Source organism: Copadichromis virginalis, linkage group LG7 (assembly GCF_057382275.1).
Source record: "Copadichromis virginalis isolate Kocher_CV1m ecotype Utaka linkage group LG7, C_Virginalis_male_GT1.1, whole genome shotgun sequence".
NCBI lineage: Eukaryota > Metazoa > Chordata > Actinopteri > Cichliformes > Cichlidae > Copadichromis > Copadichromis virginalis.
Genome location: NC_140624.1, coordinates 42524574 through 42550368, shown reverse-complemented (window position 1 = coordinate 42550368; position 25795 = coordinate 42524574). Strand labels below are relative to the sequence as shown.

Below are 25795 nucleotides of genomic sequence, written 5' to 3'. Positions count from 1 at the left end.
ACATATAAGAACTCAAACACTGGGTCACAGACCCAGCCCATGACAAGTAGGCCAGCTCTAATAATTTAGCATTGGCTTCGCGGGCCAAATGTAATTAAGCGGAGTTTGACACCTATGTTTTAGAAGAACAAGAACAAAAGTTTAGTTTAAAAACATAAACGTTTTTTTTCTTTATTATAAAACTGTGGAAAAGTCTTTAACCAACATTCATTCATTTATATTTTCTTACATTTCCAACCTGTCTTGAGCGATAGTTTTCCAAGATTTTCCAAGACGTCTTTCAAAGCTTTCTTTGGACACCGGCATGTTTCAGAGCAGTATCTGACAGTCATGTCCTTAAGAACTCCTTCAAAGACCTGATGACTGTCAATAATCCATTCTCAAAAGGTAACAGAGAAAATTACACAAGAACTGGTCCAGAAATTAGTGGCCAACGAGTCACAGTGGAATAAAAAAAAAAAAAAAAAAAAAAAAAAAAAAAAAAAAATTGATTGGAACTAGAAAGTGCATTATCTGAAGAAACTGCAGTGTGAATGCTGAAATCTGAAGGTATGCACTGAAATGAATTAATTGCTGAATTTTAAGTTAAAAATGTTGAATGAGATGGAAAAAAAATTTATCTGAAAACAAAAGTGCAGAACTGTTGAAAGTTGAATAGTTAGAAAGTAGGTACCTTAAAGTACCTTAAGTAGTACCTTAAAGTTTTTTTAAGGTACAGTAGAAAAGCATATAAAGATGTGATCATCTTTATATGCTTTTCTACTGTACCTTAAAAAAAAAAAAAACCTGACTAATAACAAAAGAATACATCTGAATGCATATTGAAATATTTTTATCACTACAAAAGTGGGATTATTCATTTTAAGTGTCTAAACTCAAGAATCTTACATTCTTGAAAGAAAAACCAGAACATCTTGACGTCTACTCTGATCTGCTGGGTGTGTAGATCAGTGACTTCTTGTCAGGCAGGAAGTCAGTAAAATAAGGCTCAAGCGATGGACAGCAGCCTCTTGCCAGAGAACAGTGTGAAAAACAGTCTGTGTGGGGTCATCAACATCTTCTTAGCAGCGATCATGGCACAATGCAGTCTGCTTTTACTAAACTAATTCACTGAAACACAAACAAACACTCTGAAGAGTGATGACTTGGAAACCAATACAGACTCAAGATGCTTCTAATAACAGTAAAAACAAGGAACTTCGCTCAAAACAGGAATGCAATCACAGTAAAAACTTTTATTCTCCTCCTCATCTTTCTCCATTTTCTTCAGTTGGAATTTACTAATTTAGTGTTGCCCCCTCAAATCATTTGAAGTAAATGTAAATACATTTTTTAATTAAATTAAATAAGACTCTCCAAGTTTGCAAAGCATTTAAAACATTCAGGATTAACAAACCCCCACAAAACACTGAACTAATTAACTGATTTTTTTTTTCTTCAACCTATTTAATTTTCATCTTTAACTAATTACTTAAAGATAAACAAAAGATTAAAAAATACATTAGATAAATAACTAAATAAATAGAAATGCTGGGAAAATAATAAAGGACGTTACTCCTCTGGCATCAGAATGTCTGTTACGGTGCCGTGTTCGTAATTTAGCAGGATCACTGAAGGGAGGATGTCTGGGAACACCTTTAGCCATACAGCAGATGACACTATGTGGAATGTCATCCGAGTCCAGGACCTCTTGGTCTTGGCCAATGGTTCTGTAACCTCTTGGTTTAATCTCATGGATCCCACTTCCAGGCTGTAGATAATAAAAAAAAAAAAAAAAGAAAAGAAAAAGAACTTCATGGCCAGTTTAAGACCAGTACTAAAAGCATGAAGACACTGCATAAAGTAATTTACCGACCTTAACCACAGTAAATGCTGATGTGTGAAGTGCAAAGCCATATGAGTGCGAGTTGTTTCCTTTCAAATGAGTGATCTCTACAGGTGATCCAATATTGCCCCCCGTTCCCTTTCAGTTTTTTTTCAAGGGTTCCATCTAAATGTGACAGAGAAGGACAATTATTTTAAAAAAAATGGACACAAATCTGCATATTGCAGCAGATAACCGTGTCCCATTTTAACTTGTATATAGTTAAAATTTCGCTCTCCATGCTTTAAATCTCAAAAGAACTATCCTCTTTCTGTTGTCATACTCTGATTTTCATTTATATGATTTTTGTTTTGAAAGTGCCCTAAAATTGGTGTGTTCGCTTTAACTTGGAACAGTAAAAACAAAACGTATAAAACCTTAAGCTACATCTAAATGTGTTAGTAGTAAATTAATGTGGGGAAACTTACTGTTATGGCAAATGCAGATGGACCCAGGGAGCAGAACGCACGGAGGCAGAGTTGCTGTGAAGACAGTTTATTTACAGCGATGGGGAGGTATTAACAAGGACAAAGTATATACAACAGCGTATGAATGGGGACGCAGAGCCAGGACGTGCAGGTGACGGAAACACACACAAGTAATGCACTCGATCTAAAAAAAGGAAGAGGGACGTGAGAATTAGGAGGGTCTTGCCCGATAACCGAGAAAAGCTTAAAGTAAACTTTACAGAGAGTTGGAGAGCTTACTTGGTACTGTTTATTGCCAAAACCTCCAGACAGAAAACAAACCAGACGAGGCGAAATCCTAGGGAGGAAACAAAACTCCTTACAGTCACCAGAAATAATCCAACGGCTCCAGCAGGCAGGGGCAGAATTACAGACTCTCCAAAAACTTCTGTCACGTAGCTCCTAAAGAACACTTCAGAAGAATGCATCTGATGAGTAACAGGTGTGCCAGGTTCAATGACTTACTGCCCCGCCTACCTATACTAAAAGGGAGGCACCCAAAAACACATACAGACAAAAACACCACATAACCAGAACCCAACTCCTAACCCTTACAGCTGTTACCCATCCCTTCACTGTCACATACATCATCTGTGACTGGCTGATGTTGGTTAGTGAGATCGAGGTGGTAGGTGGCTCCAGAAGCAGCCTTGCTTCGTCCTCCAGCTGCTGACTGACCTGGATGGGCACACTGACTTACACTGCCGTGTCCTTACTGGAAAGCATTGTTCTTGTGCTTCCAAATGTGGTCATTCTAAAATTTCTAATTGTATAGGTTTTACCCTCTTTAATTTGGGAGGCCAAGCTTTCAAATATAACAAATCTGAACACATTTGTCCCGTCACATACTGCCGCACTTGTATTATTGTGGACAGCTTTGGGCCTTGCACTTCCATCAGAGAAATGCCAGCCAGTGACTTTAGGGGTTTCTTTAAGATACACCACTTTCACCGTTAGGGGTGGCAGCCTCTTGTATGGCTCACTGGTATTGCGATGAGGTTTTGATGAAGCCATTCTGAAATTACACACACAAACACACCCGCACACAGAGAGAGAGTTTTACGAGACACGATAATGTCCATTCGATTAAATAGGACAAACACAAAAACCTGATGTTTTATATATTTCCCTTGAGCCTGTGAATTAAAAATAATCTTGATGTTTGTGTAGGCCCTCGGTCATCTTATGCATGTTAGTGTTAAAAACGTGAAAGAAGGGAAGGTCTTGATAGGTTAAAGAAGTCCAATCATATTCTTTTAAGCTCTTAAGACGTCTTTCTTGATATCACACACTCCGTGCAGTAGGAGGTGCCACATATTTTTAACTCTGAATTCATGCATGCCAGGAACAGAGTAAGTGCTGCAGCTTCGGATCCCACGGAGTCACGGGGAGCTCATAACATGGCACGGGGCAACTGAGAGAAAATTGTAAACCCGAACATGCATGTAAGACTTATACGTTTTTCAATGCTCTCTGTGTTAATAACTTGTAATGTAAACGTCACAGTTAATTAGCCAAGAGTGTACAAAGAGCACATGAATGCAAGAGTGTAAAACTGTGTGGCTAGCGGTCAGTGTACCTGCTACGGTGCTGCAAAGATGTGAAATTCGCACAGGTGCTTATGGCTTAGTTAACATAAGCAGAGCCCTTATAATTAAGAAGTATGTCACATTGTGTTATTTGTATGCTAAGAATATCTGTTAAAAGGCATATAGCCTTCTGTAGTCTACATCACCGTTTTATGTTCTGGTCTTTGCATACATCACGATAACTGAAAAAAAATGAAAAGGAAAAAAGTGGCTAATGTTTAAAAAAAAAAACAGTAAAAAGTTCTAAGGTAGAACTGCACAGGCTTCAGTTCATAGGTACAAGAGGGTGATATCTCAATCCCTTCATAAGAATCTTGGAGCCTCTTAATCATGTCACTGAGGAGTGAGAATTTCACCATCACTGCTGTACCACGATTACGTGACCATAGTGGTAGAGGAAGACCACTGGGTGTTCTGGAGTGTGGATCAAAGAAACCATATTTGCCTGAATTGGATCTGAACACTGTGATACACAATCCACTCATAATCAGTAAGGCATACTGCACATCTGACAACAGGCAGCTCAGTCCTGCTTCTAAGATCAGAAATGTATCTACTGTTTCCTCTGGAGGTTCTTCATATGTCCCATACCGGGAAGGCTGTGTCATGTCAACATGATATATAGACCTGCGATCATCAACTTTGTCTGGAAGCTCATCGGTTGCCAAATGAATATTTTTTGGAAATCTTTTCTTGGCCTCTTTGTACATCATATCACCTTTATCCAAGACCAGATTAAGGTCAGCCGTAGTCAAGTTTTCATTCGCATGAATCAAAGCAAGAAATATGAGTGAGTTGCATATGCACTGACTGTTTCTAGAGTCTTCATATTTAGGATGAGCCTGGCTGCACAGACATGTGTTACAGAGGGCTGGTTTTCAAGGTTCACTGTTTCTGCCTATTCCTCTGCGGGGCAACCTGCATATGGCCAATAAAGCATTCATTCATTCATTCATTCATTTACAGCATCAGCATAAGATACCTGTTGTACATGTGCAGGAACATGTTGACCTGCCTGTTTGACACCATCAGCATTGGTCTTTGCAGACACACTGTCTTCTCTGAGGAAAATCACACTCAGCTTGTTCACATGTTGGTACACTGTGAAACTCATGGAAATTCTTCCAGCGAGCGTTATACTTCTGCAAGCCTTAGCATTGCTGCTAGAGTTAACACTGCAGCTAGCGCTAGCAGCGCTAGCTCTCTTGCTGTTAAAAGTGAGCCACACTGGCAATAACAAAGCTCATTTGTTACTTTTGTCTCACTGAACACCAATAACTATCACAGGAATACTCTTCTTGGCAGGTAACAACTGCTAAGACATTATAGCTAGCGTTAGCATTGTTGCTAGCATTAGCATTGTTGCTAATGTTAGCACTGTTACTAACATTGCTAACGTTAGCACTGCTGCTAACAATAAATTTTATAAACCTAAGTCATAGAAACGTCATTCTTTTTTAATCTTTCTTTTTTCTTTTAACTTTGCTGAACTTTAAAAGGACTTGTCATGTGAGTTTAAATGTCAGACATGTATTTTTACCAACACAAAAATAAAACAGTCCAGCACTGAGTGTATTGTACTTACCACAGCAGAGAGCAAAGCGGAATGAGGACAGTTGGGCTCAGTGATGGGTTAAAAACAGATGAGGCGTCCGGGTGGTGCTTGGAAATTTGAGAGTCAGTTTGAATACCAATCAATAATGGCATCTGTGAGTATTTATGGTCGTGTCCAAATTCATGGGCTGAAGAACAATACTGTGAATGCTTTTCAAGCATTCAAACTAATTATGAATGCAGAAAAGTAATATCAGGTTTTGGATCCACCATGCATTACCATCTGCAAAGTGTCTGATTGGCAGTGGCACCGCTAATTCAGTAAAATTGTACCTGGATAAAAAACACACAACAGAACACAAGAGTCATGGATTGGACTCCCCAGAGCACAGACCTCAACTCTTGTGTATTGTATTTTCATGTATGTTTGCACCTTTTACCCAACAACATATAAATAAATGAGGGGTCACATGAAGACTTTTTCACAGTACTTTATATATGCGCATTAAGGAAAAACTCTTTATGCGTTACACTGTGGTAATAAATAGTTGTTGTTTGTTTTTTTTTCCATTTGCACCATCCTCCATCTGTAACCAGGTGTTCCACCTCTGGAAAAGCAGACTCGTGAAATAAGTGACCTTGTCTCATATGGCCAACATCATCAGGACTGTGCCATAGAGGTCCACTAATGCACATTAATCCTCCAACACAATGACCCCAATCCCTTAAATCTGTCAACAGGGAGCTGATGCTCCAGATTACAGATCGAGCTGTAATGATACTAAGGAACTCCTGTCTCGTTTGAAAATTCACACACAATTTATGATTTACAAACTTCATTATATGCAGTAGTAATGGCTGCTGTGCGTCTGGATCTCAGTGGATTACCGTACTGTCAGTATAAAGTGGCTGGGATTATACTTTATAATGCTGTTTTCCAACCGCTCCTTTTTCAGCAAAATCTTGTATGAAGAGTATGAGTAACTGAAATCCTCTCTCAAAACTGTGATAAAGCCAAACATTTCACGCTGACATCATCTAAATGGCATTTAGTTTATATGTAGGAGACCGAGATTGGATGAATCTGACAGCAAAAAGGTTTCCAAAAAGCCACAGCATTTCAGTGGAAAAGCACGGTGAGACATATTTTGTTATTGTTGTCACACAAACTGTGCAGCTTTTATATCTTAATCAGTTCTGTGTCTGAACTTTTGAGTTTGGAATTCTGCCCTGTTTGATACAGAAGGTCCACAATCAAAGATGCTCAGCTATGATCCAGCACAGAGACAGCTTTAAATCACCGCTTATCTCTGTTTGTTTACTTTTTCTACTGTTGCTGGACAGATAAATCGACTGGAAAGGAGAGACGGGTTGTGCACATACAAAAACGCTGGGCCTGTAGGTAGAGAATTTGGGAGAAAGTTATTAAAATTGCTTTTATCAACACTCTAAATCCACCCGATGCTGTTGTGCAGCAGAGAGTGACAATGTGCGCTGACATATCCAAAGCTGCCAATTCCTGAGGTGCGTGGCATCAGATTATCTGGGCTTCTTTAAGCTGGTGAGGTTGTTTATGCATCACAGTTACAGAATGCAATTTTAAAAAGGTGTAGCTGTGGTCACCTCAGAGACACAGGAAGGGGGGCTGGAGAAAAAGAGACAAATGAGCCATGAGATATAATATGCAAGCCTGAACCATTGATAAAATACCTGGAATTCTTTGGGGACACAGTCAGGCTACACAGAATGAGAATCAGTTTTTTTCTGCTGAGTTTTTTCATCCTCTCAGTGTACAAGTCATTTTATACAGCAGGACAAAATCCTGGCAGGCACAACAAATACATTGCTGTCAGAGTGACATTTCCATGATAAAATCAACCTTAAATGACATTCAGCTGTGATTAAACAAAATCAAATCCCACGGATTCCTACTAAAGCTTTAGCCTGTAATCCAAACCATTCACTGTACTTTCCTATGAATCGCTTTACTATTTAAAAAAACAAAAACAGTAGCTGAATTAAATCCATTTTCAATTATAAAAAGAACCAATCTATTTTCTCTTTATTGATAGAATCTTGCAGGAAATACACATCACATTTTGGATTTAAAAAAGCAGGATGTCACAGAGAAAAAAAGGCATTTTATTTTCATTCACACATGAAAAATCTTACAGTCGAATGAATATGTGCACTGTGAGAACAGACCAAGATTACACGTTTTTTACAATTTGTAGAAGCAGGCTCCCAGGAGAAGCCCGAAGCCCAAGGTATCTCTGTTAAAAAAAAAAAAAATCAGGAACAATGTCCATCTCAAACTCTGCAAAGACTATTTGCATAGCCTGCATTTGATTTGAATAAATATCTGGCGGAGACTGTAGTGACAGATTGCTCAAAATAACTTGATAAATGTTGCATATTCTCTGACAAATTGCACAGAGTCCTCAGGTATTCTCTAGAGGAGTCCTACAAAAAGTACAAAAGGCTGGAAAAGAATAGAATTACTAACAAGAAACAGTCCCTCCTGTACTGGTTTTTACCCTGAACTGAGCAATATCTGGAGCTGTTTCTGCAGGAGCAACAGAACTGTTGAAATGTAAGAGGAGATGAAAATGCAGTTGTCTTGAATTTGAAATGTGGAAATAAGTAACGTAGCATAGAGAGTGTTTGTTAATATTTACAGAAATAAATCGGAGCCTATAGATTTCTTTTATCAGAGGATAAAACATGCAAATTTCTTTTAATCTTACTAATAAACATCACTTCATTTTCATGTGCACAGGTTTGCACATTATATAGAAAATGTCATTCACGTAATCACATATACATCCTTTTCCCTTTTTTTTTAATAAAGAAAAATTAAAGACTTTGTTTTCCTTTTATACATCCTTTACACATACACACACCTAAACAAACTCACAGGGGTTCTCCTAGAGGTTTCACTACAGGCCATGGCATGTCAGGCAAAGGTGTTTGAGGTTCAGCGGGGGCCTGCTGTTGCTTTTGCTTCTGCTGGTTGGCCCAGTCTAACTCAACACCGTTATTCTTTAGCGCAGCCAAGTGCTTGATGTCCAGCGTGGTGAAGGTGGTGAACTGGACCTGGTTTCTCTTACTGGTGGGGGAATGAAGAGGTTCACTGCGGTGTGGCCTCGCCAGTAGGGTAGCTGAACGATTTGCCATGGGGTCAATTGCCTTTCCTTGAAACTGCTGGTGCTGAGAGCTGTTCCTGCTTCGTCCTAAGGTTGCAGTTCTTTCTGGGACAGCCGCAGCGCTCACTGTAGGCAGATTGCCTTCCAGGCTGCGATGACCCATAGAATCTATCGAGTGGCGGGACTGCAGAGGGCAATGAGGCTCACGTTTTAGTGTGGACACTTGAGCCGGGGCACCTGAGGCAGGAGCACTGTGATTGCTGTTCCCAAGCCAAACCCAGTCGTGTTTGTGATCCTTTGTGTCTCCACTGGGGGCTGTGCCTGCCTGTATGGGGGTCTTTTGTTTCCTGAAACAGAGACTATAAGAAGCACAATTGAGCAGAAAAGCCAAGATGGCAACACAGGAGACCCCCACCAAGGCATACATGCCAATTTCCATGTCAGTCATAGCTTTGAATGTCCTAATGAGGTCACTCTCAATTACTTTGGGAGTTTTAGATTTAGGAGGCTCCTTTTCGGGTCTAACTTCTACCTTAGGAGTATCATTCTCAGGAGAGGCATCGGGGTTGTCAAGCATGTTTCCATAACTTACCCCAGGCCCTTCCTCTTTACGGACAACACCCACTGTTGCTGTGGGTTTGGCAGTGCTAAGTTGTGTATTTAAGTTTAATTCCTTTATTCTTGTAGGTGAAGCTGCAGTAGAAACAGTATAGGTGGAACCTTTTGACGCTTTGGTTGCCTTTCCGATCCAGACAAGATGGGCCTGTGGATTTCTAGTTGAAAATGTCGTTGGAGTGGTAGTTTTTACCAGAATAGACTCTTGCTGATCAGATATGTTGGCCCTGTTGAGCTGTTTATCCATCTCTGTGGCAGCAGTACTTGTTTTGCCCATCTCTTTTGATGCACTGCCATTTAAATCCTTACTTCTGTCAGTGCTTCCTTTCCCTTCTCTTGCTACACTTTTGCTACTACTCTGTAAGTTGATCTTGAGAAGCCCCGAGCCCACTGCCAGCTTGCTCTTCCTTTTAGATTTTTGGCATTCCTCACAGATCCTCAGCTCCACTCTCACTGGCGCCCCCTGGCCTTCACCTTCACCCTCTGCTACTACAAATGCTGACTGTGGAGTGCGGCGTATTGTGGCCACCCGCTCATCTGGGGTAGAAACAGTCAGAGAGTAGATACTGCGGTCAAACAGGTCCAGTGGAGCAACTGCCCCATCGCTGAAAGAAACCCAGCAGCTGACCAATGCTTCCTATGAAAGAAAGAAAAAAGGTTATATGTAGAAAATCAGGTCAGAATACCGGTGGTACATCAATACCTCCCTTGGGCTATAGTCTCATTATTGTTAATAACATTAAACTGCCTATGCCAATCCCTTTAAAGTATATAATATCAATGTTAATCTCTTCATAGTAAATGCCAGTAAGTAGTTTATCTAAAGTTATCCACTCTGGTTGAATTGCATTTCATACCATAAAGATATTATGAGAGTCTTATAAACGTCCTTCAAAAAGAAACCCAAAAAAGAAAAATTAATTAACATGGGTCACATTAAGAACAGAATTGGCCAGTCAAATTACATTAATGCACAGTGACCTATTTCCTGTAGCTAATGTGAGTTACTGACTCGCCAAAGACCTAACCTATATTTTGGATTTGAATACATTATAAATGGCCCTAAGCAAAACATTAACACCCCGCCATCACAGACACAATTGGCTGGTCATGGGCACTGGCATGGTTCTAATAGTTTGTTATTGACGGGGCAGATCAGCAACAGTCACTGTGTACTGGAGGTAAAGTGAGTTGTCGTTCCAGCAGCTATGGACCGCCTAATTGCTGCCCCATGCCTGCGACAGGGAGCTGGTTTAAAATGGGCAGGATGCCATGGCTAAATGTGTGAGTGAGCTTTTAAAATGATCATCTATGCACCCTGTCTGCCTTTCCCGCTCTTTCACACAGCATGGTGGTTGGAGATGATGGTCGAGGCTGTGAACACAAAGAACTCCTATTCAAAGAGGCGAGGAGAAAACACAAATATTATTAAACCCCTGAGGTCACTGGTATGGGAATCTGCTCTGCTGCGGCAGTACTTTTAATTCAAGTTCTTTCTGTAGGAGGCCATTATATCTGTGTTGCAGGATGAATATTTAGGATATGTTAATAACGTACTACTTTATTATGGCAAGTTCAAGTGTAATTTTAAGGGCTGTCTCAAAAGGTTTTCAATGAGAAACATGTTTTTATGTTGCTTATACTACCTCTGCTCCTTGTGTGCAGGAACAGCTGAACCCTAACTGGAAAAACCCTTAAATGAATGCTGAACAGTGCATTTATGACTCAAGGCATTTATCTTCTTGCACTTTTATTTGCAATCCTTGAAATTCAGACTGCGATTAAAGAAGCTGAAAACCTTCATGATATATGAGAAAGCCAACCTGCAATGCTCTCACACTGGGATGTTTCAGACTATAACAAACCATAAAGGCTTTTCTTCTTCTTCTGCTTTTGGCTTCTCCCTTTAGGTGTCACCATAGTAAATCATCTACCTCTGCCTCTGTCCTAAGCCCCAATCTCAACCCTATTAAACATTTGCGGATTACACTTAAAACCAAGGTCTGTGCCAATTCTGCCAGGAAGGACGGTCAAATATCCAGACAGAATTATGCCAGAAGCTTTTTAATGGCTACCAAAAGCATGCAGTTGAGGTGTAACCTGCTGAGAGGCATCTTACCAATTATTAGTAGAGGTATAAGTATATATTTGAGCCTGTATGTGTACTTTTAGCCATGTGTGGATTAGAGAAAATCTAAAATAACATCAAATTTGTGCACTTAATTCTTGTTTTTTTTAAAGTCACTAAAGACGTGCTGTTTAATCATTCCATCCTGGAAAAAAGTTCAAATAAAACATCAAAACCAAAACCACCATGGCATACATTCCCATAATCAGTATATGTAAATTTCTGAAAACAACTGTATAACACACAAATGACATGTAGTGTATGAGGACTTGTTTTCAAATGAAAAAGTGGAACTTTTTTTCTTTAGTTAGACTTTTTAAATCTGCTAAGAGTACAACAAACAATGTTGGACTACAGAGACAAGACTGTGAATGCAATGATGTTATTTATGCTCTTGCTTTATTATGCATGCATCTGAATAACTGTTTCCAGGCTGGTGTCACTAATAAAAGGAGGGAATTTGTCAGTGTAGCTTGGTGATGAATGCCAGGAGGCTACTTGTTAAATGTCTACACCTCCACAGAACAACGACAGAAAGATGTTTTATGACAAAGGCTTACAAAGTTAAGAAAAAGAAGGAAAAAAGATAGACTGTGCACTCTCACAATCAACATTTAAACACACAAAATCTGCAAATTCTGAGTTCCCGTGATCTTAGCTAAGCTGTCTTATGATATCCTGCCTATGGGGACAAGTCTGATAGACACTTCCACAGCAGCAGATCAGAATTTTCAAAGATGCAATTTTAAAGAAAAGTTCATATCAGGGATTCTCAACTTGTTTTTTTTTTCTAGGGGCACTCTTGCACACTCTTGCACAATGATATGAGGCTGATCATAATAAAAAATATTATTCATCAGATAAAAATGAAAACGGCAGCATAAAGGCCCTCGCTCATCTTTGATTGAAAGGATGGATGGATGGATGGAAACACAAATGGAAAAACAACTGCCACATACACATGATCAGATGGATAGATGGATGGATGTTTTGGTATAAAGTGGTGTTGAGGGACTTCTTCAAATAACATGAGTGTATTTTCTATCAGTTATCAGTTCAATTTTAGAATACATTTCATGCCCACTTGGTAGATCTACTAATCCTGTTCATAAAAAAATGTGATTGAGTATCATATGATCAAGCAGTTATTCTGTTTTCCCAGTGAAATGTTTGCAGTGAGGCTAAAAATGAATAACTCTCAAATTAACATGCATGAAAAATTCTATTTTCATGCTTGTTAAGTATCATCATGAACAAATGAGATGTGCTTTAAACTGGCATGCTTTTGTGTGAAACAATTTTCCAGCTGCTCACCTGTTTGCGCTGCACGATCGTCTCCTTAGTGGTTGCCGTGGCAACAATAGCCCTGTTGCTCCCTGGACTGAGCTGCAGGGACAGAGAGAGCCCAGACACCAACTGCACTCCGAGCTGTGTCACACTCACTTTATCATCCACCACCCTGATGCTCGTCTCAGCCAGGACCGCTGACGTCAGAGGGGACAGCACCTGCAACAAGTTCATCCTTCTTCCAGCTAAAGATGGATATTGCACAATGCTCACACCACACTCACACAAACACAGTAAATGACTCACCTGTACAGTGGTAGTGCCCACAGCCCTTCCTTGCAGCAGCACCCCATCCTGCACCCTAGCTACATCCGGATCTGCTATGTTTAGAGAATAGCGTACAAGGTTGGTGACATCTATCTGCCAATCAAAACAAACAGGAAAAAAAGGTTAAGCACTGTGTGGCAAAAGGTCAGGTGACTTTTAATCATAGCACAAGCATATAAAGAAAACCTATCATCCTCTTCTTTTGAAATGTGACATGTATAATTACTATGACTTCCCTATACTTACAAAGCATGACACTGAAGAATGGGCATGTCAAGCCTTATAAAACCTGCTGACAAGTGAGCTTTATTTGGAAATGTTAAAATGCTTGTACCTGCCAATCAGAACCCAGAAAGTATTCAACTGTTTTTTCCCCAGTTAACGGGTCTGGCAGTGCCTCAGTGTCAGGCTGGGCTACAAAGGGTGTGAGCACCCTTACAGTAGAGTGCTGATACTGTAGCATGCAACCCCTGCCTTTCCTCATCTCCTCCTCTTCTTCACTGTCCCATGTAGACCTGACACACACAAAAAGCATAGGGACACAATGAGCTACACGTTTCTTGCAGACAGGTGGCTATAGAAGTATATTGCCTGTTTTAATATGTTTAAATATATACAGTAGTAGACACTTAGCACAGGTTATCAGAATGACTGCAAGCCTTATAAATATATATGTGTTGCAGTTAAGAGTGGAGAAATTATACCAACAAAGTCAGACTTGCTATCTCTACCTGCTTGCAGTGGTGTACATACAACTGACACAAAAAAAATAATTTATTTATTCTTTAACAATAAGGACTGGTGAGCTGAAGGAAAACCGAAGACCAGCAGTGAAGCTGTTGCTATTATAGAGGCACAATGCATGCTGAGTGACCTTTTCCACTAAATGAATTGAAGTGAAATTAAACAGGATCCCACGGCTGAGTGGTTTGTTTATGGGTGATAGAGGTTAAGCTGTGAACCATCCTCAAACCCCTCAGCAATGATCATATAATTATCATACACGCAGCTGGTCTGCCACACACTGCACCACAGGTGTGCTGGAGGGTTGGAGAATATGTTTTTACACTGCAGGCGCAAAGTTCCTGTCAAGAGCTACAGTCCCAATAAACATCATTATTATATAGCCTAAGGTGAGAGCTTAACGTGATGGAAATGCTGCTTAAATCAGCGTGACTCAACATCAGACAGCAAAGTTACTTTAAATCTAGTTCGTGAAAATGATCAGCATCTTGCTGGCCTTCCATATGCAGGGAATGAACAGGACTTATTTTTTGCTCCATAAGATACTTGTACTAGTTCTGTTCAGAACTTTTGAGCCACCCCTCATTTCTTTATATTTTGCTACCAAGGAGTCAGACTTTTTTGTACTTTTTAAAAGTGGTCATGAGAAATATTTCTCCGGGCTTTCTGGAAGTCTTTCAGAGTTTTTTGGACATTGGCTGCTTTTTCACTTCTCTATCCAGTTCTTGCACTTCATAATACTGACCTATGAATCATTCACCCAGGGATGAACCAGGGTTGCGTCTGCACATAAAAACTAAAGCTTAGTAAAGAAATTGTTTGAAATTGTGTCCTTAGGCACTTTGTTACTAGTTCCCTATCACAAAATACATTATTTGTTCCCATTTATTTTGTTTAGTCTAAAAAATGTCAAAGATAACACAGTTTAATAGGCATTAAAATAATATTTTTGCACCAAACAGGTGATTCCCAAAGAACTATAAACCAAAAGTTGGCATATCACAAGGTGGGTGTGCAGTGGACAAGTGTAGAACAGAAGAATAAGTGACATCCGTAAAAAAAAAAAAAAAAAAACACTACCTACAAGAAATAAACAGTATCTGAAAATCACATCCACCAAAGACCTGAAACAAGGCCTGAGAAATGCATCTGGCCCTTCAGCAGATCCATCTACTATTTACTGAGTCTTTCAATCTTTCATGAAGCCATTCTCAAAGGAAACACAGAGAAAAGGCTGAATAAACTTTATACAGCACCGTTCACAGGTCAAAAACTACAAAGTGCTTTACAATAAAAACAGGCATAAGAAACACAGAAGATAAAAACATAAAACAGAATATATATATAACATCATACAACCTAAAACAAGTTAAAAGCCAGTCTGATTAAATGAGTTTTCAGCTGCTTCTTAAAAAAATCAGCAGAATCAAGACAACACAAACAGAGGGAGGGAATTCCGCAATCAGGGACCCACAACTCTAAAGGATTTATCCCCTCTGGTCTTAAAATGAGTTTGTGGGATTGTTAACAGCCTTAGACTGAAAGATCTCAGACTGCGAGAAGAGGTGTAGGATTCTAGAAAGTCAGAAATATAGGCTGGGACTTGACCACGCAGGGCTCTCTGGTACAGAAAACGGCAGCGTTCTGTACCAACTGGAGACGGTCAAGATCCTCTTATTCAAACATTTGAAAAGGCTGTTACACTAATCAAGAAGAGATTAAATAAAGGCATGAATAATCATCTCTAACTCAGCTTTTGACACAAGAGTTTGAAGTTTAGAAATATTTCTAAAAAAAAAAAAAAAAACAGTTTCTCATTAATCCACCAGTGGTTTAAAAATGTGTGGCAACAGAGAGTGACAAATCCAAATCTGGACATTTTTGGTTACAATGGTTGTCAATATGTACAGAGGAGTTCAGAAGAGAAGTGCAACAGTGAATGTCAACAGCCACCTCTAAAAAATGGTGGATGCTCTGTCACAGTTTGGTGCTACATTTCACTCAGTGTTGTTGGGGATCGCTTTAAAATTGACTGAATTATGAATGCAGAAAAGTATATCCATGTCAACCCGTAAAATTTGTGCAGGTTACAGAGACTTTACTAGATCACCTGCAAACTGTGACAAACTTTTATAGTTTAAACCCTAAATATGCATTTGGGCAGCATCTTAGGGATTCAAGATATCGACACGCTGTAAACTGTTATGATGTGCGAATGCTGGACTGCCAGAGATGGAATGAAGAGAGACAAATAAAGCTTTCATGGGTACCCATACTTCCAAACCTTTGATAACACGAGTACTTGACCATGCAAAGCCGCTGTTTCCTCTTAAAAAAAAACTGCCAAGGATCTTTGCAATTTTTCCTGCGAACAACTATTAGTTGATTCTTCTTTAGAACCTGTGAACAACTAAGGTTGAAAACTCTGAACCACGACTAGAGTTGGATGTCTCGAGACTGGTCTTGGTCTCGAGACCACTTTTACATGGTCTTGGTCTTGTCTTGGTCTCGATGGACTTTGGTCTTGGTCTTGTCTTGGTCTCGGATTCCTCAGTCTTGTCTCGGTCTTGCTGTCTCAGATCGACACAGTGGTCGGGAGATTTGGAGTCAACAGTATCCATGACACACAACCTAATGTTTGATAATGTGTCATGCGCAAAAGCATCGGCTCGAAGAGCCATGTTTAGAGAGTGCTTTGTAGTCAATCAGAAGAGTCGACTCCCATTGAGCGAGAGCCGGCTCCTCACTTAATTTCCTTTCACTGCTCAGCTCTCACACAGTGGCTCAGCTATGGTCCAATCCCTCCATATTGTGGCCAATCACATGCGAGGATATAGGATAATATCAAAAACAGAGAGGGTGAGAGACGCGACAGTCAAGTGGAGCTTGTGTCTGTCCTCTCTGTAAACGAGTAAGACAGTAGACAGCGGTGAGGAGGGCTGTGTGAGTGCATCGCAAAAAACACATAAATATGCCTGACACCCGTAAACGAAGCAACATCTGGCTGCAGTTTAAGACTTTTTTGTCTCGGTCTTGGTTTTGGTCGCGTCTCGACTTTGTCTTGGTCTTGACTCGGTCTGTCTTGGTCTTGTCTTGGTCTCGATACCCTCTGGTCTTGGTATTGTCTTGGTTTAGGCGGTCTTGACTACAAGTCTAACCATGACTTCACAGGTTATACTGTAGTCAGATTTTGCAATACCATCTGCATCTGAGATAAATGAAGAAACCTTTGACTGCCCTTCAAGAAGTCTGGAGAAGCTAAAAGCTACTTAATTATAAGAAAGCTGTCTAAGAGAGTTCAGGCTGTGCTGACAAAGTGCTCATACCACCTATGAGTTTCAAGCTCATTAGAACTACGCAAACTCTGTTTTTGCTCTTTATTATTTATTTCCATGTATGTTTGGATATGCTTTACTAAATCACTGCAAGAAAAATGTAAAGAAATGAAAGATGGTAAAAGACATTTGCACAGTGATGTATATTTTGCCCTTGATTTTTAAGATTTCAGAGAGTAGCTTTTAAAAACACTGTACCACAAAACATTGAGATTTCTATGTTTCCTCACTTTTCAATTCGTTTTTTCAATAACCCTTAAACCAGCACGCCTTTTTAGGATTGCTAGGCTGCAAATCAATAATCACAGTATTAGTGTTAATTAAACAGTATAAGTGTTCATTGATTACAAGTGTTTTACATTCTACAAGTGTTTAAGAGTTTATTTTGAAACCAAAAGAGTAAAAAACATGCTGAGGTGAAAATTTTCCATGAACCTACATAGTTTTTTAAGATATAAACATATGAAAAACCCATAAGAAGTCTGACCTTAAGTTTTACCTCCATTATATTATCTATCTATCTATTGAGAGAGAGAGAGAGAGAAAGAGAGAGAGAGATTAGTGTATTCCACAGTATAGGATGGAAAATAACATTGAGCACCTTTATTACTTGCGAAAGTGAGAGAAAAATAGAGAATAGTCAGTACAATCACTGTTGAAATTTCACAATACTGACCTAATGTCCCTTTGGGCCCAGAGCTGGGTAGTGAATGTTTTGGGAAATGACAGCCCATCAGGTGGCCATCATCATTAGTATTGAGTGGGGAAAATAGTGACTCGTATTGAGTAAAATCCCACTAACCTTTACCTCCAGGGCAACTGTGTTGCCTTTACACTTGCCTGCTCACTAATGTACCAAACACAGATGTGATGTTGTTTGTTATGACTGACTGTAAAGAGTGCACAGATGGATATTAGAAACACACCACTCAGTATAATGTTATTCAATTCAACACCACCATTAACAGTCTCAACATGTACCAGCTGATTGTTTCTGAGCCAGTGTCAACAAAAACATTAAAAAAAAAAAAACAGCAAAGATTTATTACAGGTTAAACATCAACTTTAGACTTAAACCTGGTTTTTATCTGAAACACCAGAAATAATAGAATAACACTTTATTGTGCCATATATATGTGCAGTGAATTTGTGGAGGATGGTGTTAGCTGTGGTGGGAAACAGACTTCCATTCCTATATGTCACGTGCCTATGACGTATAGGTCAATGGGAACGGCTTTAGGTCTTGGCCTCTGTAAACATTTTGGGTCATATTGAACAAAAGATTAAGTCTGTTTTGTAACTCTTGGTAATACCATGCTTCAAAATGGTGAATTCTCTATCATATAAAAATTGTTAATCTCAAGTTGCTAGCCAATGAGTGCGTGGTTTCACAGTCAGACCTACCCCTCTCTACATCTTGTTTTTACTCTTCTTTTGCAGTCAAGGTGGCAGAAACACTCACGCCAAGGCTTATAAACAACACTTTGGAAGCCAGTCATGACATCACTTTTATTCTTCTCTATGCTATAGATGAGGTTAGCCAACCTTTATTGATGATGCATAAGTAAACTTTTATGCAGAAAAAAGCTTTAGTATTTGACTCAGTACTTCAAAGTAAAGTCTTACAGGTAAGGCAGGTGACAGAAGGTAACAGAACCCCCAAGGAACAATAGATGTACGGCAGTTGGTCAGGCCTTACCTCCTGTTTCCAGTAGTAACGGGAACCCTCCAGCCTTTGATCTGGCTAAGCTCAGGGTCAGCCACATCAATACGCAAGGGCAGACGGGGCATCCATACACTCATCTCCAGCTGGGCACTCAGAAAACCATATGTAAAGTTGAGCATTATCCTACTTTTCCCTCTGGTTTCCTTCCCATTTAGATATACATAGCTGCAGCGCTCTGACACCTGGAAAGAAAAATAGAGAAGAAAGATAATGAACAAAGGCCTCAAGAAGTATGTCTTGGTTCACAAACTCAGAGTTGCTCGAAAACTTTGTAAATATACCGAACAAGAAAGTTATTTTAAAATGTACACAGGAGTCACTTGACCAGAACTGGGACTGGACTGTCATCTAGTGATGTGAAATCAATATTCTCTGGATGTACCCTGGTCAAGGTCTTTTAATGTAAAGCCTATGCAAACTCAATAAGTTTGAATATATATATGATGAGAGGGTAGAGGGGACAGAATCGCCAAACCCAATAAGGCAAAACCACACACATACCAACATTTTATTAATTTCACACCACTTTCAAAGTCTGGCCTGGGAATTGCAGCGTGTTTGTGTTTATGTCATGTAAATTCACATCTGTGGTCTCTATGAAACTGTTACTGAATGTAAATTAGCTCTCCTTTATGACTGTTCCTGTAATGCCTTACTGTAGGTTGGAGTGCCACAATCCCCACCAGCGAGCGCAATGAGGTGAGACACAGCAGTTGGTGTGTTTTATTTAAGATTGGAGGCCTATCTCCACTGCCGCCGTACTTATCTTAACAAACCAGTGGCTCCACAGAGGTAATTGGAGAGCACTAGACTGGAGAATAGAATGGAGCACTGGAGAGAGGGAGGCAAAAAGAAGGAGGGAAAAAGTGAGGAAAAAGCAAGAGGAATGAATTCTGAAGCAAGTCGAGCTGAACTCTCATGGAAATGATGACAGAGGGCAGTTCATCATGCTAACTGTTCATGACTCAGATTTCTTGGGCAGCTCTCCAATTCAACTTCCTCTTCTATAGTCAGCAGACGATTTGACGGTGGAAGATGAGGGATGCTATATCTACTGCTAGCAAATAGATCAAACGCATTTCTTTTTAACTTACCACCCCTCATTCATGTGATAGCACAGGAAAGAATGCACCAGTTGTAAATGTTCACCCACCTCATTGATCCTTTATCCGACTTAGATAAATGACTGTCCGTGGGCCTGAACAGTGTTGTATATAAACATGATTTTCTTATTTATTTATTTTTTTTGCAACATGTTGCTAGTCATATAGTTATGTTGTCACCTTATTACATATGTTTTCAATTATCTGTATAATGTGCAGACTTCAAACTATCGATTTACTAGATTTACTATTTATCATGTCAAAAGTTGCAGAGCAGCCCACAATTTTAAGGGGTGAAGATACAAACATTAATTCAAATTTATTCCAGCAAGGGACAAGAGTGTGACAGAAAAAAAAAAATACAGACCAGCAACAACTACCCACACCCTGATATCAAAGCTTACCAAGCATGTGGAAAGACATAAACTAAACCTAATTAAAAGGTGGTAGCAAAAGATCCTTAGAACCAAACTGGGTGTATGCTGTCCATAAACAAGAAACTAAAGCTTGATATTTTAAAGAGCCAACAAGTAGCAATTATACAATCACATTACATTTTTAAGTAATATAGTAATATAAATGTACTGTATTGCTTTACTAAACCCAGTAACCACATTACAATTGTAGTTATGTTATCACATGTGTCAAGCTTCAGTTATCTACATGATAGACAGCTAAAAATACAGTCCAATATGCCTTTTCTTCTCCTACACACTTGCTCTTCAATCAGCTGAATCCGGTTGTTCAGTCTGACGTCACTAGCCGTGTCTGGGCCTAAACTCCGCTGCAGGTCCATATATCAAACGATCACTATGGCATTACTGAGAGTTGAAAAACTGTCTAAAGTCTTTCATCTTTAATAGAATGATCAGCGTTCTGCTCTACCAGGTGTAACAATTGAGTTTAACATCCAGGCATCCATGAAAACGGAATTTATGATATTTAACGGAGTTAGAAGTTAGCAGGGAGTTAGCTCGCTAGCTTCTATCTAAATACAATATAGCATGTCCTGACTGCGGGGTTTTGGAACCAAATTAAAACGTACAGCTCTGTTATCACTTCCAGCATAAATGAAGACAGAAAACTAAACAGCAGTGACGTTTGTAGGGTTACTGAAGTTTGGCTAGCTGGTATATAATGATGTGCTACGTGACCGCTAGCGACACAGCTATGTTAGCATAATATAAACAAGCTAACTTTTTTTCCTCTCGATAAAAGTTGGCAGGATGCTGTAAAAGGACCAAATTTCAGCCAGGAGAACAACTGAGATAATCCACCCACAATACAAGGTTAGTCATTCATTATACTGCTGCATGGGCTGGGCTGTAGTTACATCCTAAGGTATTAAAAACTGAGCTTAAATAAATGATTAGCGGTAATAAAAGCCGAGGGAGGTCAACAGCGATCACTGACTGTTTTAGGAGCTTTTTGAGATTAAATAGAAGAAAATACATAACATTAAACATGTTAACAACACAAAAGCCATATTAAACGCAGACTACTTTAGGCCCGGAAGTAGGATTCGTCACAACATCACTTAACGACCGGATTCGATTCATTTCCAAGGAGGAGAAAAATGGTGGTCCGGTCTACAGTTTTTGAGATATAACCATTAATAGTATCTACACTGCACAATAAGAAAAGAGCACAATAATAAAGCACAAACTATGTCCAGGACAGAAAAAAGCTGCGCTATACTGCTAACACAACACTGGTTCTTTGCAACCATCTGCACACACTGCATACAAACACAAAGCTAGCAAAGAACTCTGTTTGATGAAGCTGAGTGCATGCTGACTTGCAGCCCAGCAGCCTGAGTTTTAGCAGGTAACAAAAGGAGTGATGTGCAGTCAGGTTTGTATACGCCGTTTCTCCCTGTACATGTTTTAAAGTCCCTTTGGGAATGTTTTTAACTTGTTAACAAACCTAAACAATGACAATTTATTTTAGGCTATGTTGCAGAGTGCATTGAATTACCTCCACTGGGGAGTAGCTAAGTAAAAAAAATGCATTACTTTTAAGAAAAGTAATGAGTAATGTGTAAAATCAATTATAATTAATACATTATTTCTGTGTTTATTAAATGCCTCTCAAGCCAATTCAAACAAAGGCCTAACCAAGTCATCTCCCCGCCTCCCCCTCTCCTACTATGACTAGAAAGGGAAGCAGGGATTTCTGAAGGTGTGAGGTATAAGGAGCACTCGAAGAGATCAGAGGCACACAGTGGCATTGCCAGCTTTGTGAATTTGTTGCAAGGAAGGCATCAGGAGGACCACTTGACCCTCATTTATTTTCAAAACAAGGATATTGCCTTGGATTTTACTGGTGTCCAGACAATTAAATATGCATAAAACTTGAGTCATGACACGTAATTTAAAATACTACGGGGATTTGTGGGTCCTGCTTACAGTGTATTGTGAGAGACATGAGAAAATGCTACCTGAATAAACTCATTCCACTGCATAAACTTTTACTGTGTATTTACTTATTACTTTAACATGCAGTTATAAAAAGATAATTGGAAAGTAGGAAAAGAAGGATGTTAACTAGAGGAAATTGAAATTGCACAATTAGATATTCTTTATACTGCAGTTTTATTCTTTTAACTGTGCATCTTTTCTTCTGTACTTCAGCCTATTGCATATTTCAGCCTATCAGATATATTTCAGAGCAATGAATTTTAATAATAGTGAATGTTTTATCTACCATTCCCAGCTTGTGTTGTTTTCTGTTGATCTCTGTTTGGGAGACTGCTGAAATGTGTTGGAATGGGCAGTCCATGAACTTCACGTTGTGTAAATTGCTTTCTTTCTGTTACATTATTATGCTTCCTAAATTCACCATAAAACTATTTCAGGTTAGAGGGGTTTAAAAAAAAAAAAAACTATGTATCAATGCATTAGTAAAGTACTACATGAAAAGTGTTAATTCTTCCTTTTCGCATCATGAGACAAGAATGCATGCATTAGAACTATAGGATAAAAGGTCAGTATAATATTTTAACACAAAAGCTGTGTTCAGCCTGGGTGCTGGATATATATATTAAGTTTATACAAACACGGTTTATACAGACAGGAACACATGGTATTTTTAAAATCTCTAACAAAAGGATTTTATGAGGTAATTCCAGGAATCCTCTAAGGTTTTGACCAAAAACAGAGAAGTTGATGGCCTGCTTGAAGGACAACAACAATCTATCAGCTGCAGTAAATATGGAAATACAGCAATATTTGTTTTAAGATATATAACAACAACACCCAGAAACACTCATGTCCTCACTGGGCCAAAGTTTATTTAAAGTGGACTGAAGGAAAGTGGAAATCTGTTCTGTGGTCAGACCAATTGAATTTTGAAATTCTTTTTGGAAAACATGGCACATCTGGAAGGGCACCATCAATATAGATAAAGGTGTTAGAGCAACATATGATGTGTTCAGGGAAGACCTTGCATATTTCAGAAAGACAACCACATACTGCAGCTATTCCAACAGCATGATATCAAAGTAGAAGAGTCCAGGTGGTCAGCGTGCCTGTCCACAGTCCAGACCTTTCAGCTATTCAAAACATTTGGCCCATCTAGAATAAAAAAATACAACATAGAAGATCCCAAACCAGAGCAGCTATAATCCTATATCAGACAAGAATGGGACATTTCTCTAGCAATTGGTCTCTGCAAGATTAGGAACAAGCCAGAGTTTTAAATGTGTTAATGTGTTGGGATGCCTAAAAATATCCAATGTGTTTTTTTAAGACTGCATTGAAGAAATATGTTAATTCAGATATGCTGCATGAAATTATCCCACTGGTCACAATTATGCATTCTCAAAATAAGAAAAATAAAAAAATAAAATACATTAAAAAAAAATAATAATAAAAATAATGGCTGATTATTTCAAAGGGTCACTAATGTCATACTGCATTATTACAGTAATCGCAGTCATTGTTAGTCTTTAAGGTCAAGAACAAAAACAGAGTAAACACACAATTAGCATAAAGAGAAGAAGTAATGCGCCTTCATTTTCACATAACAAACCACTGATGGTGTATCTACAATAACTATTTTACATGCAGGACTAAAAAACAGGCTGCATCAGCCTATTACCACTGCAAGTTTAAAGATCTAACTGGTGCAGAAGGGGTGAATGCTATGGGATTCCCTCTCAGTTCTTGCAGGATCAGAAATCCCAGATTCATTGATTTTTGGTGACTGCTCGTCATTGTCCCAGGAGAAATGTTCCCCCGTCTGTAAAACTGGTTGAAATCTCACTGTTATCCTTGTGTCCAGCATGGCAACACAGGAAGGGAAGCGTTTCAGAGTAAAATAAAATTAGATATGAACGGTTGTTTTGGATATGAAAGATATAACATAACCTCGAGTGATTTGCTTGATTACAAAATTGATTACATTTGATTTTCCCTCCAGTACTTTATACAGTGCCAATGCATCCCATATTTTCTGTGTACGGGATAGTGCATAGGTTTGTTTTGGAAAATGTGTAATATAGCTCCATCTGCATATACTGCATACAACTGAATTCCCCAATAAAGGTTCAGTCTGTTCCGCTTATGCTATAAAGAGTTACGTCTGTGGTTTTAGCCTTCAACTTCACCCAGTTAGTGGTATTGCATTAAGAGAGTCAGTGACTACAGGAAGCATAAGGTATTCATTCAGAGACACATAATAACTGGATTAAGTTGATACAGAAAATCATTACAAACGCAGTCTCACTCTCTTCAGCTCTTTCCCACTCTCTTACTGTTTACTTACTGCCTTACACTCAGGCAGGTCAGCTGTCTGGTAGAAAATAACAAATATCTTTCTAATTTTCCAGTTCTTCTCCGTCACCCTCACTTCTTTTTCTGTCCTAGTAACATGAATCCATTGCACAAAGGTCAAATCACAGCTGAGTGGTGTGAGCATAAGCTTGTGCTATATTGGAAGAGGTTGCTTTTGTCTGTAATACTTTAACACACACTGACACACTAGAGTTGAGGTTGTTGTGTGTGATGCCACAGTGACAGTGGATGTCTTAGAGGCATATACCAGAACGACTCATGAACAATTTCTTTTTTTGTATTAAAATTCACTTTCACTTTTTGTGCAAGTGAGTCCTGATTTTCATTCAATTCAAAACAGTATCTACATCAATTACATCAATTCTTCAATTACATCTGCTGTAATAACTGCATTAGCTGATATAGATTTTTTTTTATGTAATTATTTATTATTCATGCATAATACAGAACTCATATACACAGTTAACACTATGTGTTCTAGCATAGGTGCTTAGGTTACTCATTTCATAAAAAGCCAAACACACGAACCAGAAAAATGAGAAACCATGCTAACAGTTTTCTTGACTTACCTTGAGCACATCCTCATCTGTAGATCTACAGTTGGTGTAGTCGGTCACGTCAGTGACTGAACCACTGGCCTCAACAGCGAGAGTTTTCACTGGGACTGAAACTCTTTTTCCTGTCAGTACTGCAGTATTCAACATATCTGTGTTCTGGGCAAAAAAGAAGGGCAAATAAAGCACATGCTAGCAGTCTAGGCTAACACAACATCATGGCTTTTTTGGTGTTGTGTACAAAGAAACAGAGCCACAAAGTTAGTAGTTTGGGGATCATTTGTTAACATTTTTAGCCTAATTCCTAGATATTAGCTGAAAGAGTGAAAAGAGTCACGCGCTTCCAAAGGGATGAATCTTTGCTCTAACTATATTCCCAAAACATCCTGCCCCTCTTGCAACACATCGGCCGCAGAAGAACATGCACTTTTTGACTCTGGATCTTTTTTTAAGATTATTTTGTATTGTTTTAGATTCAAGATTCTTTATTTGTCACGTGCACGGTTATACAGGTATAACATGCAGTGAGATGTGACCTGATACGCTCCTCGACTGTGCAA

The 25795-nt window shown here is 39.1% G+C and overlaps 1 protein-coding gene and 1 long non-coding RNA gene across 2 annotated transcripts in view; both read right to left on the bottom strand.

Moving 5' to 3' along the window:
- Window positions 1-1220: 1220 nt before the first annotated feature.
- On the bottom strand, window positions 1221-4865 carry LOC146705695 (uncharacterized). Its single transcript, XR_014921397.1, has 4 exons — window positions 2572-4865; window positions 2293-2476; window positions 1856-1990; window positions 1221-1750 (listed from the first exon to the last, which is right to left on the bottom strand). It is a non-coding gene; the product is annotated as an uncharacterized LOC146705695 (long non-coding RNA).
- A 2741-nt stretch (window positions 4866-7606) lies between these two features.
- Window positions 7607-25795, bottom strand: part of LOC146705694 (transmembrane protein 132D) — a 36798-nt gene continuing 18609 nt past the window's right edge. The window contains exons 5-11 of the mRNA XM_085463478.1: window positions 25251-25394; window positions 18756-18964; window positions 13312-13492; window positions 12957-13070; window positions 12678-12869; window positions 8392-9872; window positions 7607-7747 (exon numbers count right to left, since the gene is read on the bottom strand). Coding sequence (XP_085319604.1) covers window positions 7696-7747; window positions 8392-9872; window positions 12678-12869; window positions 12957-13070; window positions 13312-13492; window positions 18756-18964; window positions 25251-25394 — 2373 coding nt within the window. The 3' untranslated portion in view covers window positions 7607-7695. The remainder of the gene's footprint in view (window positions 7748-8391; window positions 9873-12677; window positions 12870-12956; window positions 13071-13311; window positions 13493-18755; window positions 18965-25250; window positions 25395-25795) is intronic.